This window comes from Pleurodeles waltl, chromosome 9 (assembly GCF_031143425.1).
Source record: "Pleurodeles waltl isolate 20211129_DDA chromosome 9, aPleWal1.hap1.20221129, whole genome shotgun sequence".
In the NCBI taxonomy this organism is placed as follows: Eukaryota; Metazoa; Chordata; class Amphibia; order Caudata; family Salamandridae; genus Pleurodeles; species Pleurodeles waltl.
In genome coordinates, this window is record NC_090448.1 from 218,264,734 (window position 1) to 218,278,401 (window position 13,668).

At 43.4% G+C, this 13,668-nt stretch overlaps 1 protein-coding gene across 1 annotated transcript in view; it reads right to left on the reverse strand.

Annotated features, from left to right (window-relative positions):
* The window catches only part of SUCLG2 (succinate-CoA ligase GDP-forming subunit beta), a 449,139-nt gene that overhangs the window by 239,467 nt on the left and 196,004 nt on the right, over positions 1 to 13,668 (reverse strand). The window contains exon 4 of the mRNA XM_069206576.1: positions 8,037 to 8,127. Within this exon, the coding sequence (XP_069062677.1) occupies positions 8,037 to 8,127 (91 nt within the window). The remainder of the gene's footprint in view (positions 1 to 8,036; positions 8,128 to 13,668) is intronic.

The window sequence follows — 13,668 nt, forward strand, 5'->3', positions numbered from 1 at the left end:
AAAAAAGAACAGCAATCAAATTAATAAAAACCCTAGGAACTGCTAAAAAAATACCCCAAGTATTAAGTGAACAGTACAAACTAAAACAATACACGCTCAAAGTGAACAAGGACAAATGATAGAGAAATGTAAGTAATTCCCCCAAAAGTGCAGGTTCAAAAGTCATGTAAAAAACTAAAAAATGGCAGCAGAAGAAACTCGCACCCCAAAAGGGAAAGGTGACTAAGGCAACAACAAAACACTCCAATTGATTAACAAAAACACTCAAGTTATTGAAAACCCCTGAAAACTACAAAAAAACATAACCCTAATAGTAAAAGCCCCAAGTTAATAGTAGAAACTAAAACAATACACACTGAAAGTGAATGCTTACAGAGGGCAGAGAACAGAGGAATGTGCAAGTGCAAATGTCATGTAAAAAATGAAGAAACAAAACTAACTGACGCTTTAAAGATGAAGGTAAAACATTTTTCTTTATGTCCACTTTATTTCAATATCTTTATTCTCTTTTAATCTTTCATTATTACAGTACAATTTACACATACTGATTGTATAATTAACCCATATGTACTCTATCATATCCTATATGTCCTCTATCGCAGGTGGTGCCATTATTCTTTTTCTACCTACATGCTTCAGAATTAGCTCCCCAAATTGTTTTGTCCTTGTATACTTCAAATTAGTTATCAAGTCAAAATTTTTCTTTCTCTTGATATTTGATATTTCTTAGACTGTTTCAGTATTATTTTCTGATTTTTTTTAAAACACAGCTCTCTCTACTTCTTTTCGAGTTTAGATGCCTCACAAATTTGCCTATTCAATATTTTTATTGCATTGTATCTTTGATTTGAAACACCAGGAAGCTATTCTAATGACTTTTTTTTTTTCAAAAGGGAGTATTTCGAATTGCTCACAATACTATTATTACAATAGGATGTGAGTACTATTTATTCACTACAATTATTAATCTTATTAACAAAGCTACATAAATTCTGCACTTTTATTGACAAATATACTCAGCTCGAGTTTTTTTAATTTAAGAACTTCATATGTATTACCTACTACATTAAATAATACATAACATGGCTTGTGATAACTGCTTCCCTGGTTTCCAGCACTCAAATCCGTTACTATTAAGAAATATTCGGTCGAAACAACTCACTAGTCTACCGAGGAGCTAGCGCAAACACTACTGGAGTCAGTTGAGGCAGGCTGATTATCTGGGGCCATATTATGCATTGTACCCTCGGGGCGCAACAGACGGGTGCACCTGCTTCGCATTACCATGGGGAACAATGGTATTACAGAAGAGGCTATATGGAAGTGTATAGCCTCCTCTGTAGCACTGATAGTGCTGGCACACATGCAGCACAAGCACTATCTTCAGAGTGTGTTCTCTCATATGCATGGATGAGTGGCCCAATGTAAATTAGAACATTGGAATGCTGGGGGCTCCAATGAAAACAATGGAGGGCTGCGGGCTTTTACTGGCCGGTAAAAGCCCGCAGCGCCAGCATTCCAATGTTCGCTTTGTTCACAGCAGCAGCTGTGAACAAAGCCTCACGGAGCCCGAGGGGATCCTAATCCCCTCGGGCTCCGTGAACATTTTTTTTTTTTAATAGAACATTCTGCCCTGTGTGGCAGAATGTTCTAATAGCCTTAGAACCCGCCATAGCAGGCTCTACCGGCTATTAAAGTCCCTCTCCCTTGTTAAATGCCCTCGCCTTCGGCTCGGGCATTTAACGCGGGGAGCGGGCCTTTAATAGCCGGTAGAGCCCGCTACGGCGGGTTCTAAGGCTATATGAGAGAATTAATTTACCTCTGTGCCCAATGTGGCATTGCACAACAATAGGATAACCCAATAGGTCGTAGGACCTGGGTATGGCATAGTACCTCTAACAAAGCCGTCTCATGAAAATATAATACACTTAATATTGCAAAGTCCTCTACAATAAACATATGCTGGTTTTAAACCAAAGGAGGAGAAAAGAGCATGAAAAACAAAGAGGACAAAACCAGACAAAATCGAATGACTACATTTGACAACAGTAATGAATAATAACATATAGACACTACAATGGTTGCTCTGTGCACATACAATAGACCTAGCAAGGTGCATTTCTAAAAAGAGAACGAGAACAAGGACACAAACACGAACACACACACACACTTCGCTCCAAACCTGTTGATGCACCTTTACATTGATCAACAATGTGTTCATTGAATAAACAGAGGGAACAGCTTGCATTCATAATCCCCCCGTTAGATGGAAGAAAATGCCCAGTACAGGCAAAATGAAGTTACTGTCGACGATGAGACCCAAAAAAGGAAGGGGGAGTCATTTAAAATCTTGATGAAGCATCTTCATCTGGACTGAACACAAGCAGATAGGGGCAACCTATAATGCAAACCATAATTCACAATAAACGTCTAAGCACAGAATATTTCATCTTTTCTATTAATATTGTCAGTAAACGCAAATAGTGATTACGCTGACTCCGCAGAGCAGTACTTAGAGTTATCATGTGTAGCAAACTAGTTCCGTCCATTTAGGCCACCAGGATTATTTTGCTTTTGACTACCCCCTTTTTTTCTTTTTATTATCGGTGAGTCTCCCGACCAGCGTCTCACTCACTGTAAATTCACAGTAATTACCACCAGTGCGTGCCTTCTAAGATACAGGCACTGCTGCACGTCTAGGTAAAGGGGCACTGGGTTGGTTACACATGAACACATGGGCACAGACATGTACGCATGAACAAGATACACGAATTAGATTACCATTGTGCGCTGTCCGATATTTGGGCACTAGGAGCCAGCTGCAGATGAGATGCTGCTAGGATTGGTGTTGACCTGGGGGTAGGCCTTATAATCAAAACAGGCTCTCATAGTGTAGGTCTGTAGGGCTTACTGGAAAATTTTAGTGGTTTTACTTTATTGCACATACAGGCAAAATAGGCCCTAAAATATAGTTTCACTCCACTCATGTCCACTGCGATCAGCATGGTATCAAACTGGGACAAAAAGCACACAAATATTGAATTTTGTAGATCTCAAAACATTAAATTCACATGGTATGGGACTTCTAGAATGGTTTTATGTTTCTGCCTCAGCTTATATTCAGATTCCATGCTTTTATCCCCCATACTGAGCTGCTCCCGCCGAGCAGAGGGAACAAAGAGCTCCCAGATAAAAGTTGCGATTATAAATTTATGACTCAGTTACCTTGGAGAGGAAAGGGGTTGGAAGGAGTCTGCATCTGATAAATAGCTTGTCACACCACTGCAACTGGGCTGGGATGACAAGGCTCACTAGAATAAAGGAGGAAGCCCAGACATCTAAAGCCAACACAGGAGGGGCTCGCTTTTGGTGGTAAGGGGAAAAAAACAGTGATGTCTGACAAGGGTGGAGCTAGGGCCATCTTAAGAGAAAACTTGAAGTCACCATTTTGGATTGCCCCAAAATGATGTTCAGGAAGGTTCGGAGAGGCGTGGAGGGACGATGTGGAATGGCAGGAATGGCCTAGGGTGCCTGGCCTCTAAAACCGTTCACCTCATTTAACAATACTGAGAAGGAAAAAACAGTTGAGAAGACTCTGGACCTGGGAGGCAAGCACAGCGGAAAAATGCCTGAATAGAAAGAGGAACCACGTTATGGCCTGCAAAGATGGACTAAAGATTTTAGCTTCTCCCCAGGACTAAGATGGGTCTCTCCAGTGCCAGTGGCAGTAGCCTCCTTATGCCCCCTTAGGACCACTTGGGAGAACAGATCTGCTCGGGGTCCCAGGTTGGTTCCCCTATGAAAAAAGAAATCTGGACTCCAATGACCCCAGAAGTTGCCCTGCAAGACATCCAGGATGTCTAGGGCCTGGGAAGTGGGGACAGAAGGATGTTCTGCTGGCAAGTCGCATAGAGCCTGAGCAAAATGTCCCCACCAGTAGGAAAGGGACACCAGGAGCCAAGCAGAGAGAAAGGCTGGTGCAGGGAGCCATAAAATCCAGTTCAGCTCCCCACAAAGCAGGCTCTTTAAGAAGGAAATTAGATAAATGCTCATTTACAGATTTACACTTTTAAACAAGAGAAAAGAGCAAAATACGAGCATAAGGTGTTCCACCGCATTGTTCAGAAACCCCCTGGGGCAGATTTAGGAAATGGGCCGGCGCAACACTAAGTTTCATTATTTATGGAGTGTGGCACACGTGGTTCTACTTCCTCAAGCCAAATTTGCATAAGGGTCCCCTTACTTCAGAGCCCCTCACAAATATTTTTGTCCCCGGGGCGCACTGCCAGAGCCACACACTGGAGTCCCACTGTGCTCTTTACTCTGCTCCCAACAGTTCCTGGGGCGGTAAGTACAAGTTAGTTTATCAGGTAAGTAAAGCACTTACAAGTTCAGTGTCTGGGGCATAGGCAGCCCACCGTTGGGGGCCTTGAGTTAACCCCAAACACCCAGCACCAGCAACACTTGGCCAGTCAGGTGCAGAGGTCAAAGTAGGGCCTAAATAGCATAGGTGCCGATGGAGACTAGGGGTGCTTCGGTTCCAGTCTGCTAGCAGGTAAGTACCTGCGTCCTCAGGGAGCAGACCAGGGTTTTTTTGTAGAGCATGGGGGGGGGTCCAAACAGGCACACAAAATACACCCTCAGAAGCACAGGGGCGGCCGGGTGCAGTGTGGGAAGTAGGTGTTGGGTTTTAGATTGAAATCAATGGAGAGACCCGGGGGTCACTCTGGCGATGCAGGCAGGGCACAGGGGGGCTTCTCGGGCCAGCCACCGACTGGGCAAGGATGAGGGCCGCCTGCTGGTCACTCCTCCACCGGTAGTTGGTTTCTCTCTGGCCTGGGGGCTGCAGGTGCAAGTGCAGTGCTTCTTCCAGGCGTCGGGTTCTTTGTTACCGGGCAGTCACGGTCAGGGGGAGCCACTGGATTCCCTGTGCAGGCGTCACCGTGGGGGTGCAGGGAGGTCGTTTCAGGGTGTCCACGTCATTGGAGTCGCCTAGCGGGTCCTCTCTGCAGTGTTGGTTCTTCTTGACACGAGCCGGGGCATCGGTGCAGAGTGTTGGGGACTCACGCTTCCGGAGGGAGACTGGAGTCCCTTTAAAGTTGGTTGTTTCTTTGTTGGTTGAACAGAGCCGCTGTCCTCTGGAGTTTCTTGGTCCTTTGGGTGCAGGACAGTCCTCTGAAGCAGTACAGGTTGCTGGCCCGCTGGATGCGTCGCTGTTGCAGGTTCTTTGAGTTTAGAGACAGGCCGGTAGGGCTGGGGCCTAGTTAGCTGTTGTCTCCGTCATCTCTGCAGGGCTTTCAGGTCAGCAGTCCTTCTTCTTGCTTCAGGTCATCAGGAACCTGGTTTCCTGGGTTCAGGGTCACCCCTGAATACTCAATTTAGGGGTGTGTTTAGGGCTGGAGGGCAGTAGCCAATGGCTAATGTCCCTGAGGGTGGCTACACCCTCCTTGTGCCTCCTTCCAGTGGGGAGGGGGGCATATCCCTGATCCTATTGGGGGGAATCCTCTAAAGCAAGATGGAGGATTTCTAAGGCAGGGGTAACCTCAGCCAAGGCCACCTTAGGGGCTGTCCTGGCGAGGGTGACTCCTCCTTGTTTTTCTCGTTATCTCCTCCGGATTTGCTGCCAAAAGTAGGGTGTGTGTCCAGGGGGGCATGCATCTCCACTAGCTCGAGTTCCTTGGGGCGCTGTAACACCAGGCTTGAGCCTTTGAGGCTCACCGTCGGGTGTTACAGTTCCTGCAGGGGGAGGTGTGAAGCACCTCGACCCAGTACAGGCTTTGTTCCTGGTCACAGAGTGCACAAAGGCCAGAAACCTACATGGATGTGGCAGGCTGGCAGAAACTGCACTAGTAGTTGGGCTGGTATGCAGGGGGCATCTCTAAGATGCCCTCTTTGTGCATTCCTCAATTAATCCAACACTGGCATCAGTGTGGATTTATTGTACTGAGAAGTTTGATACCAATCTTCCCAGTATTCAGTGTAGCCATTACGGAACTGTGGAGTTTGTGGCTGACAAACTACCAGACCATATACTCTTTATGGCTACCCTGCACTTACAGTGTCTAAGAATTGGCTTGGACACTGTAGGGGCATAGTGCTCATGCAGCCATGCCCTCGCCTGTGGTATAGTGCACCCTGCCTTAGGGCTGTAAGGCCTGCTAGAGGGGTAAATTATCTATGCCACAGGCAGTAGGTTGTGGGCAAGGCACCATGAGGGGAGTGCCATGTCGACTTAGACTTTTTCTCCCCACCAGCACACACAAGTTGTGAGGCAGTGTGCATGTGCTGAGTGAGGGGGTCCCCAGGGTGGCATAATACATGCTTCCCTGGCCACAGGGCCCTGGTTTCCAGGGGTACCATTTACAAGGGATTTATCTGTGTGCCAGGGCTGTGCCAATTGTGGAAACAATGGTACATTTTAAGTGAAAGAACACTGGTGATGGGGCCTGGTTAGCAGGATCCCAGCACACTTCCCAGTCAAGTCAGCATCAATATCTGGCAAAAAGAGATGGGTGGGGGGGTAACTACTACAAGGAGCCATGTTCCTACAATTATGTAGGTTGAAATAAGGGCTTGTAGCAGTACCTTCAATTATGTACGCCGCGCCAATCACTTTGAGTTCCCTCAGGCGCTACTTTGTTTCGTTAAGGACATTTCCTTCAAAGACTAGCATTTCAGTTTCAACTGTAATCGAACCAGGGGATTTGCTGTAGAATAAGAAAACCCAAAAAGTAATCTAAAAGTGTGATACTGTGCTTTGATAGGATGCAAGAGCATAGTAATACTATTTAGCAGTTCCAAATAAGTGTCAGATATACTGTTTGCCAAATGACAAAATGCAACATTTATAGCTGATCGATAGCAATTGCACTTTAAGTTTTTCAACCAATGACCTATAGCGAAAACTCACAAGGCAGCTTTGTAGGAGACAACAGATTCAGAGCAGTACTCTTTTAATGAACTGTTGCATAAACGCTAAACTAGGTCTGATGTCCAAATGAATGTTGTAGTACTCGTCTAACTCCCCCCCTACTATCACACAGATTGGTGGTAAATGTTCATATACTTCCTACAATTCAAAACCCAAATTGTGCTCTTACAAGATTCTTTTCCTTTAGGGGTTTTATCTGTTTCTCTTGAATGCACAAAAACTCTTGGTAAATGATTTAAATTAGGGTTGCTAATTGCTAGGGGGTCGTCTTTTGCTTGGAGGAAAGAAGGAGGGCGATTTATGATCTGCCTGATATCAGAAGAAAGAAAAAATGTCTTGACAACAAAGGGTCTAATTTAAAAGCACTGCCATATGTTTTAAGTTAAAATCATAAATTTGTTGTTGTCCCAATTAAGTATGTCGCTAAGTGCATCAATCAGACAGACTCTGTTAATCGAAAGCAAGCATGACCAAGACACATAACCTAAGGCCTAGGTCGTGGACCACAGCATGAACTCCAAAAAGAGCAGGAACAGGTGGTAAAAGCAGTATAAAACCCACAGATATTGTTATAGATCAAAGTGAGTGCTGAACCAATTCCTGCAATTCAATCCAGTTGGAAGAAGTGTTGTAGCTCTAGCATCATGCATGACAAGCCAATCAGAAAGCAGAAGACAAGCATGATGAAATGGCCAGGGTGGGCAGCAAGGGAGCATATCTGCAATTTATAGCGGAGGAATAATGACAAAACACAGACAAGTAGTTCAACTGAAGGTTGATCTTTTAAGCAAAAGCCAACCGTAAATGCTAGGGTAAGAAGGAATGTTAGCTTGAACAGTGGGATGACTAACCAAACAGGCTCTAACCCAAAACTCTAGAAGCAACACTCCAAATAAATAACAACAAACAATTCCTCTACATATATAAGACAGTGAGTCAGACCACTACAGGCTCAAAACATCATAAACAATTTGAACTACTTATTGTTAAAGAGTGAAAATATATTTAAATAAAACTCTTAGAACAGTCCACTCACATATAAAAAGGGGAGTCTTGAGGGTTCATGAATACTCTATGATTCCTTAAAAGTTAGCTTTTTCCTTACCTTATTGACTTTGACACCTTCCTTTGGAGTTTGCTTTGTTGTAAGATTATAACCAATCATCTGCTTCGTGAGAGGTCCAATGTCATCTGGACTACAAAAGATAATTCCATGTGTAAGAACTCTAATAAAACTATAACAAAAATCATACATCTACAGACAAACATAATTAGAACTTAAAAGTGACATTTTCACAAGAAGAAAGGATATTTTTCTCTTAAAATCAAGAAAGTTGTTCAACTGAACTCCGCACACAACACAACATAAAGGAATGCTCCTCAAAAATGTACACAGCAGGAAGGAACACTTAGAAAGCATTTCATGAGCTTTGCCATCATATGCAATTGTAGAGACAATGAAACAGATAAAAACATTGGTGCAACTAGGATAAACATTATTATAAAACAAAATATACCAATTAGCAGTAGCAGACATCCAGTGAAACGTTTGGGTCCCCATACAGAATCTTTCTTGCTATCACTTTAACTGAGGACAAACTTACAAATTACCGCCTTGGGAATAGTGAAATAGGCAAGAGTGCCTCAAGACATTGGATGCTGTAGCAGTCACCTCAAAGCATTAAAATAAATTATATGTGGGGGAGCTAGAATGCAAGCAAGATGAACACTCCCAGAAGCGGAGGTGGATATGCAAACTTTGGACTCCAAGATGGATGGCTTGGTGGATAGAGCTGGCAAAGTGGAAGAACACCTGAATTAATGTGATGGGTTCAGAGACAAGGTGGGATGCACCATTTGTATATTGGACAATAAAACTGAGGTGACTATAAACAAACAGAGAGCCTCGAGCCTCCCTGGCTTCCCTCCAATATCAGCTGGAACAACTGTAGTGGAGGTGATGCACTCATTTGTTAAAGGACACCTGCCACAGCAGTCCAGAGAGACAAGGGGATTTGGTGAAAGGGAGTTTTAGACTTTCACCAAGCTCACTCAGATTTTCCAGAGCAATGAATGGTAGGAGTATTACAGTTTTGTTTCAAGACATGGACCTCAGGGACTCTCCACTACAGGAGGAAGCTGCAATGAAGAGGGGCCTCCAAGTTGATGGTAAAAAATAGATTTTCATATCTCACCACTGCAGAAGCGACAATAGCTGCAGACACTGCACAGACAGTACCGAAATGTGGGTCAGCAGCAGTCTGGTACCAGGAGAAAATTTAAATTTGTACAAGGATAAAATGTTTGTTTGAGGCACAATCCTTTGGAATGGCTCATGGAGGTGACTCTTCTGACATGTCCCCTGATGTTCCATGCTGATACTGCTGCACAGCAGCAGGGATACTGAATGGGCGTCAATGGAGAAGATGTGGACTAGTGGATTGAGCTGCTGACTTTGGGACAGAGGGACACTAGTTCAAATCCTGGCCTTGAAACTTGGCTTAACATTATATTATTTTGAGCAAATTTCTTAATGTCTCTGTGCTAAAAAAATAAATAAAAAAAAAGTGACATTTATTTGGATAATCCTCACTAAATGTACATGATCTTGTAGATCATCACTCATCCCCCCAGGTAATGTGCAGCACTCCACTGATTCCTAACTAGCTTTGTGCTACATAAATACCAACAGATACCTACATAAATTTTCTTAAATTATATAGGCCCTAAATAAGACATAGGTGGTAAATGCCGCCTACCGCCACGGCGGCGGCTGCCAAAAGACCATCAGCATGGCTACCAGCCGACCACCACATTATGACCGTAGCCGGCGGCGGAGGGCGGTAAGGTGGTGCTGCTGCCACCAGCAGCGTCACGCCAGTAGACCACCCCAGAACGTATCATGATCCATGATACGGCCTGGGGGTGTTCTGCTGGCGGACGCGGTTGCTGGCAGCAGCGCCCCGTCCCGTCTCCTGCTGGAGGACCCCCTGCAAGCAGGTAAGTCGGGTGCTCCGACAGGTGAGGGGGGTGGGGAGTGTTGTATGTGTGTGTGCGTGTGCATATGTTTCTGTGTGCGTGCGTGCATGTGGGTGTGGGGTGTGTGGAATGCGTGTGTATGAATGGATGAGAGTGTGCGTGTATGTTGTGTGAATTCATGTGTGCTTCCGTGCTTGTATGTATGTCAGTGTGTGTGGATGTGTGTGTGCATGGATGTATGCAAGCGTGGGTGACTGTGGGTATGTGTGTGTATGTGTGTGTATGTCTGTGTGTGTAGGTGTGTGTATGTCGGGGTGTCAGAGGTTGGAGGGGCCTGGGAGGGGAAGGGGGCGGGGAAGACCCTTATCAGTGCCAGGGAAGGAATTCCCTGGCACTGATAGAGCCTACCACCATAGTTTTCGTGGCAGTAACAAAGCCATGTAAACCATGGCGGTAGGTGGGGTCATACTCCCATGGGCGGCTGTCGTCTCCAGCCCGGCGGTCATTACTGCCGTGGCGGTCGGTGTGGTACATTGCCGGTTTGGCTTTTGCCAAACCGCCAATGTCATAATATGGCGGTATGTACCGCCAGCCTGTTGTCAGTACTACCTCCACTATAACACTGACCGCCGGGGTCATAATGACCCCTCATAGTGTTTATATCTGAGAAGTTCAGTTCATGGTGGTTCTTACTTGTGTCTCTGTGTTCCCAGCGAAATTCCCCCTCTTCCTATGCCTTGCTTTCTCCTTTTTCCTAACTTTTTCCAGTCAACAGGTGACTTGACAGCCTTCCCATTGCTTACCATTGGCTGGCTTTGATGCCACTTATTTGCTTGCATCTTGGTAAATGGTTGGCATTTCTCTTCTTGTGTTTATGCCTCCCCTACAGCATAACTCTTTACAATCCTTTTGATTGGTTGATGTGTATCCTTTCACTGCTCACATTTAGGGAACTCGTTTTTTTTCATTTAGCACTCCATGAGAGGTAGCTTTCTCCCTCAGGTGCTGCTTCCTTCCCTTAAATATCAACTCCCATCGTCTGCATAGCAACAGTGATATTTTTGCTGAGCCATTGCTTAAGAACAGACATTAAATGTTAATTGTGTTTTATCTTTTGCATTTCACATATTGCATGAAAGCATAAGCTTTGGCACACAAAGGCTCTTACGGCCCTGGAGAAAGGGCTATCTCCTGCACTCCGTCAGCTGGCATCTGAGACAGGCAGTAAAATGTCTGAATCCAATGAAAAGTAAATTAGGCCTTAGCAAGTGTTTCCCTCTACATTCCGACACCAGCTTATTCGTTTTAAATGCTTTTAAAATGTTCCTGAGTGAAAAGTATTTGAAAAATAAACTATGACATTTATAAAGATTGAAAACATTGAATTGAATATACAATTTTGAAATGCCATAAGATATGTGTGGGCTTTTTCCTCAGTATTTAGATTATTTGTTTTGCGTTTTTCAAACAGTACTTTGCAAACAAATATTGTTAAAGTCTACAGCAGGAAATTCGCATTATAAAGGCAGGACCTATTTTCTTTGTCTGCTTGGTCCCTTTGAGATGACTTCTTAAGGAACTTGTTTATTGAAGATTTACTTAATGGTTTGAAATCATCTTGATAAGCAGTATTTAATTCTATAACGAATCATGCTTATGGGTCTCAGTATTTAACATCAACTCTTATGTATGTAAAGATTTCCTACTTCAATGTGCTGCCCCATCTCTAAAACTCTATTGCAGCAAACACTGAGCTACGATGGGTATTTAAAAAAACAAAATTACATGCACATTCAGACCAAAGTCCATCTAGGCTCATTAATAGTAACTAAAAACCAACACACAGAGGAAAAAACCTAATACTGCTTTCCTCACGTAACCGAAAATCGCATAAAGCCTGACCCTTACTTGAAGGAGGGGAGCCCAAGACTGCCAATGGCTGCACTACTAGATATACCTTGAATAAAAGATCATTAGTACCAACTCATCAGTGGAATCAGAGGAGTAACCACTCACATACTGTGTAATGGAAGCAGAAGCTTTGCCTTTGAAAACCTCTGAATGTTAAGGTTAATAATTTCAAACAGACACTATTAATGACCAGAACAATGAGTGATGCAGTCTCAACAAAGGGTCCCTTTTTCTGAGGATAATATCCAAATGGATAATAGTACTCTGCATCAACTGCAGCCACTGGTATCTAGAGACGTTTCTGTATAAAAGAACATGGTGATTAGACGGTAAAAATGCAAGCACTTTTCGTGGTGCATAGTGCAATGTTAGGCCAGTCTTGAAATAAAAAATAAAAAAATGATTGTGCTTCCTACAAAATGGAATGAAAAAAATCAGAATCCTGCAGACATATAGCCATTCAGCTCTCATATCTTGCTTGGGGTAAAATCAGCATACTGAACTTTTCTATTTTGATCCATTTATAACAGTTGTAAGATCCAATAATAGTAAAAAATGCATTCTTGTTTTGGCGTTTTATCTTGACTAAGAAGAATAAGAAGGAGATGTCATTGTTCATGGCGGTTTACATTTTTTTCCAACTGTTCTTTGAATTTCCTGAACTCCCCAGTCTAGAAGGACTAAGTGAAGAAACAAAGTCTGATTGTGACTGTTCTGTATGTTATTCAACACCCATTAGTCTAGTTAATCTCTGCCTTGCTAGAAGATGGAGAGTGATTATTCCTCCCAACAATGTGCTTAAAATATTGGAACTGTGATGGCGGCATTGCTTGTTTATAGAGGAAGTCTTCCTCAGAGCAGCAATGGCTGGCAATTTCCACTACTTCTGACAAAGTTCTTGTACATGTAGAACTATTTCTGCTGGCATGGCTGTGGGAGCGGATGTTACTTCTGATTCTACTAGAATAAAGTTTGAACAAAAAGGTAATCAATGCTCCTTATCAAAGCTGCTCAAGGTGCACTTTAAGGCAGTCCTTTCATTTTCACCTTACTTCCTACCTAATTCTTCATATAGCGAGTGCCAAAGATAAAAGAGCCTCTATAAGTTACATCTTGTATTTCTGTTGTACCAGAAGAGTCAAAGAGCTAACTAACCCCAAGGATGATCTCAAAATATGATCATGGCAGCAGAAAATATTTGAAGACTATGCTGTATATCTGTCTGCAGAGATCAATTGTTCTAAAATAGCATTGGCTCTTTCAATATGTATTTTTATTATGTCCTATGGCAGTAGGTTGGTGAACTGATACAAAGACGATGACTGTATCATCTCAATAGGGCTGATGAACTAACTGCATAGAGAACGTTGCAGATGGTTGGTGTGCTTTTGTCACTAGCAAGCATAGGTGCATGGGAGCACATCATTTCCTGGGTGCCATTGCTAACATCACAAAGGAATACAAGAAAACCCAGAGGAGCACACTCTGAGAAAGAATGCATGTGATGTGGATTTTTGCATATTTTGTCCTGTCTTCTAGAGTCATACCCATAACATATTTCAGGAGACAGGTGATCAGCATGATCAATATTCTGGATTTTGGGTTTGACTGAAGCATTTAAAAATTACTGACAACTGAAAAGATAGTGGTGTTTTATTTAAAGTTAAAATTCTTCACATCTCTGTGACGTTATGGAATCTCATATCATCGTCACGAGCTGAGGAACTTCGTAAAGGAATTGACTCATGTGAAATATGCACTTTCAATCCAAACTATCTCCTTCTGTATGCTGAACAACAGTACACACCTACACCACAGCATACTTTGACTCACAACCCCCACATCAT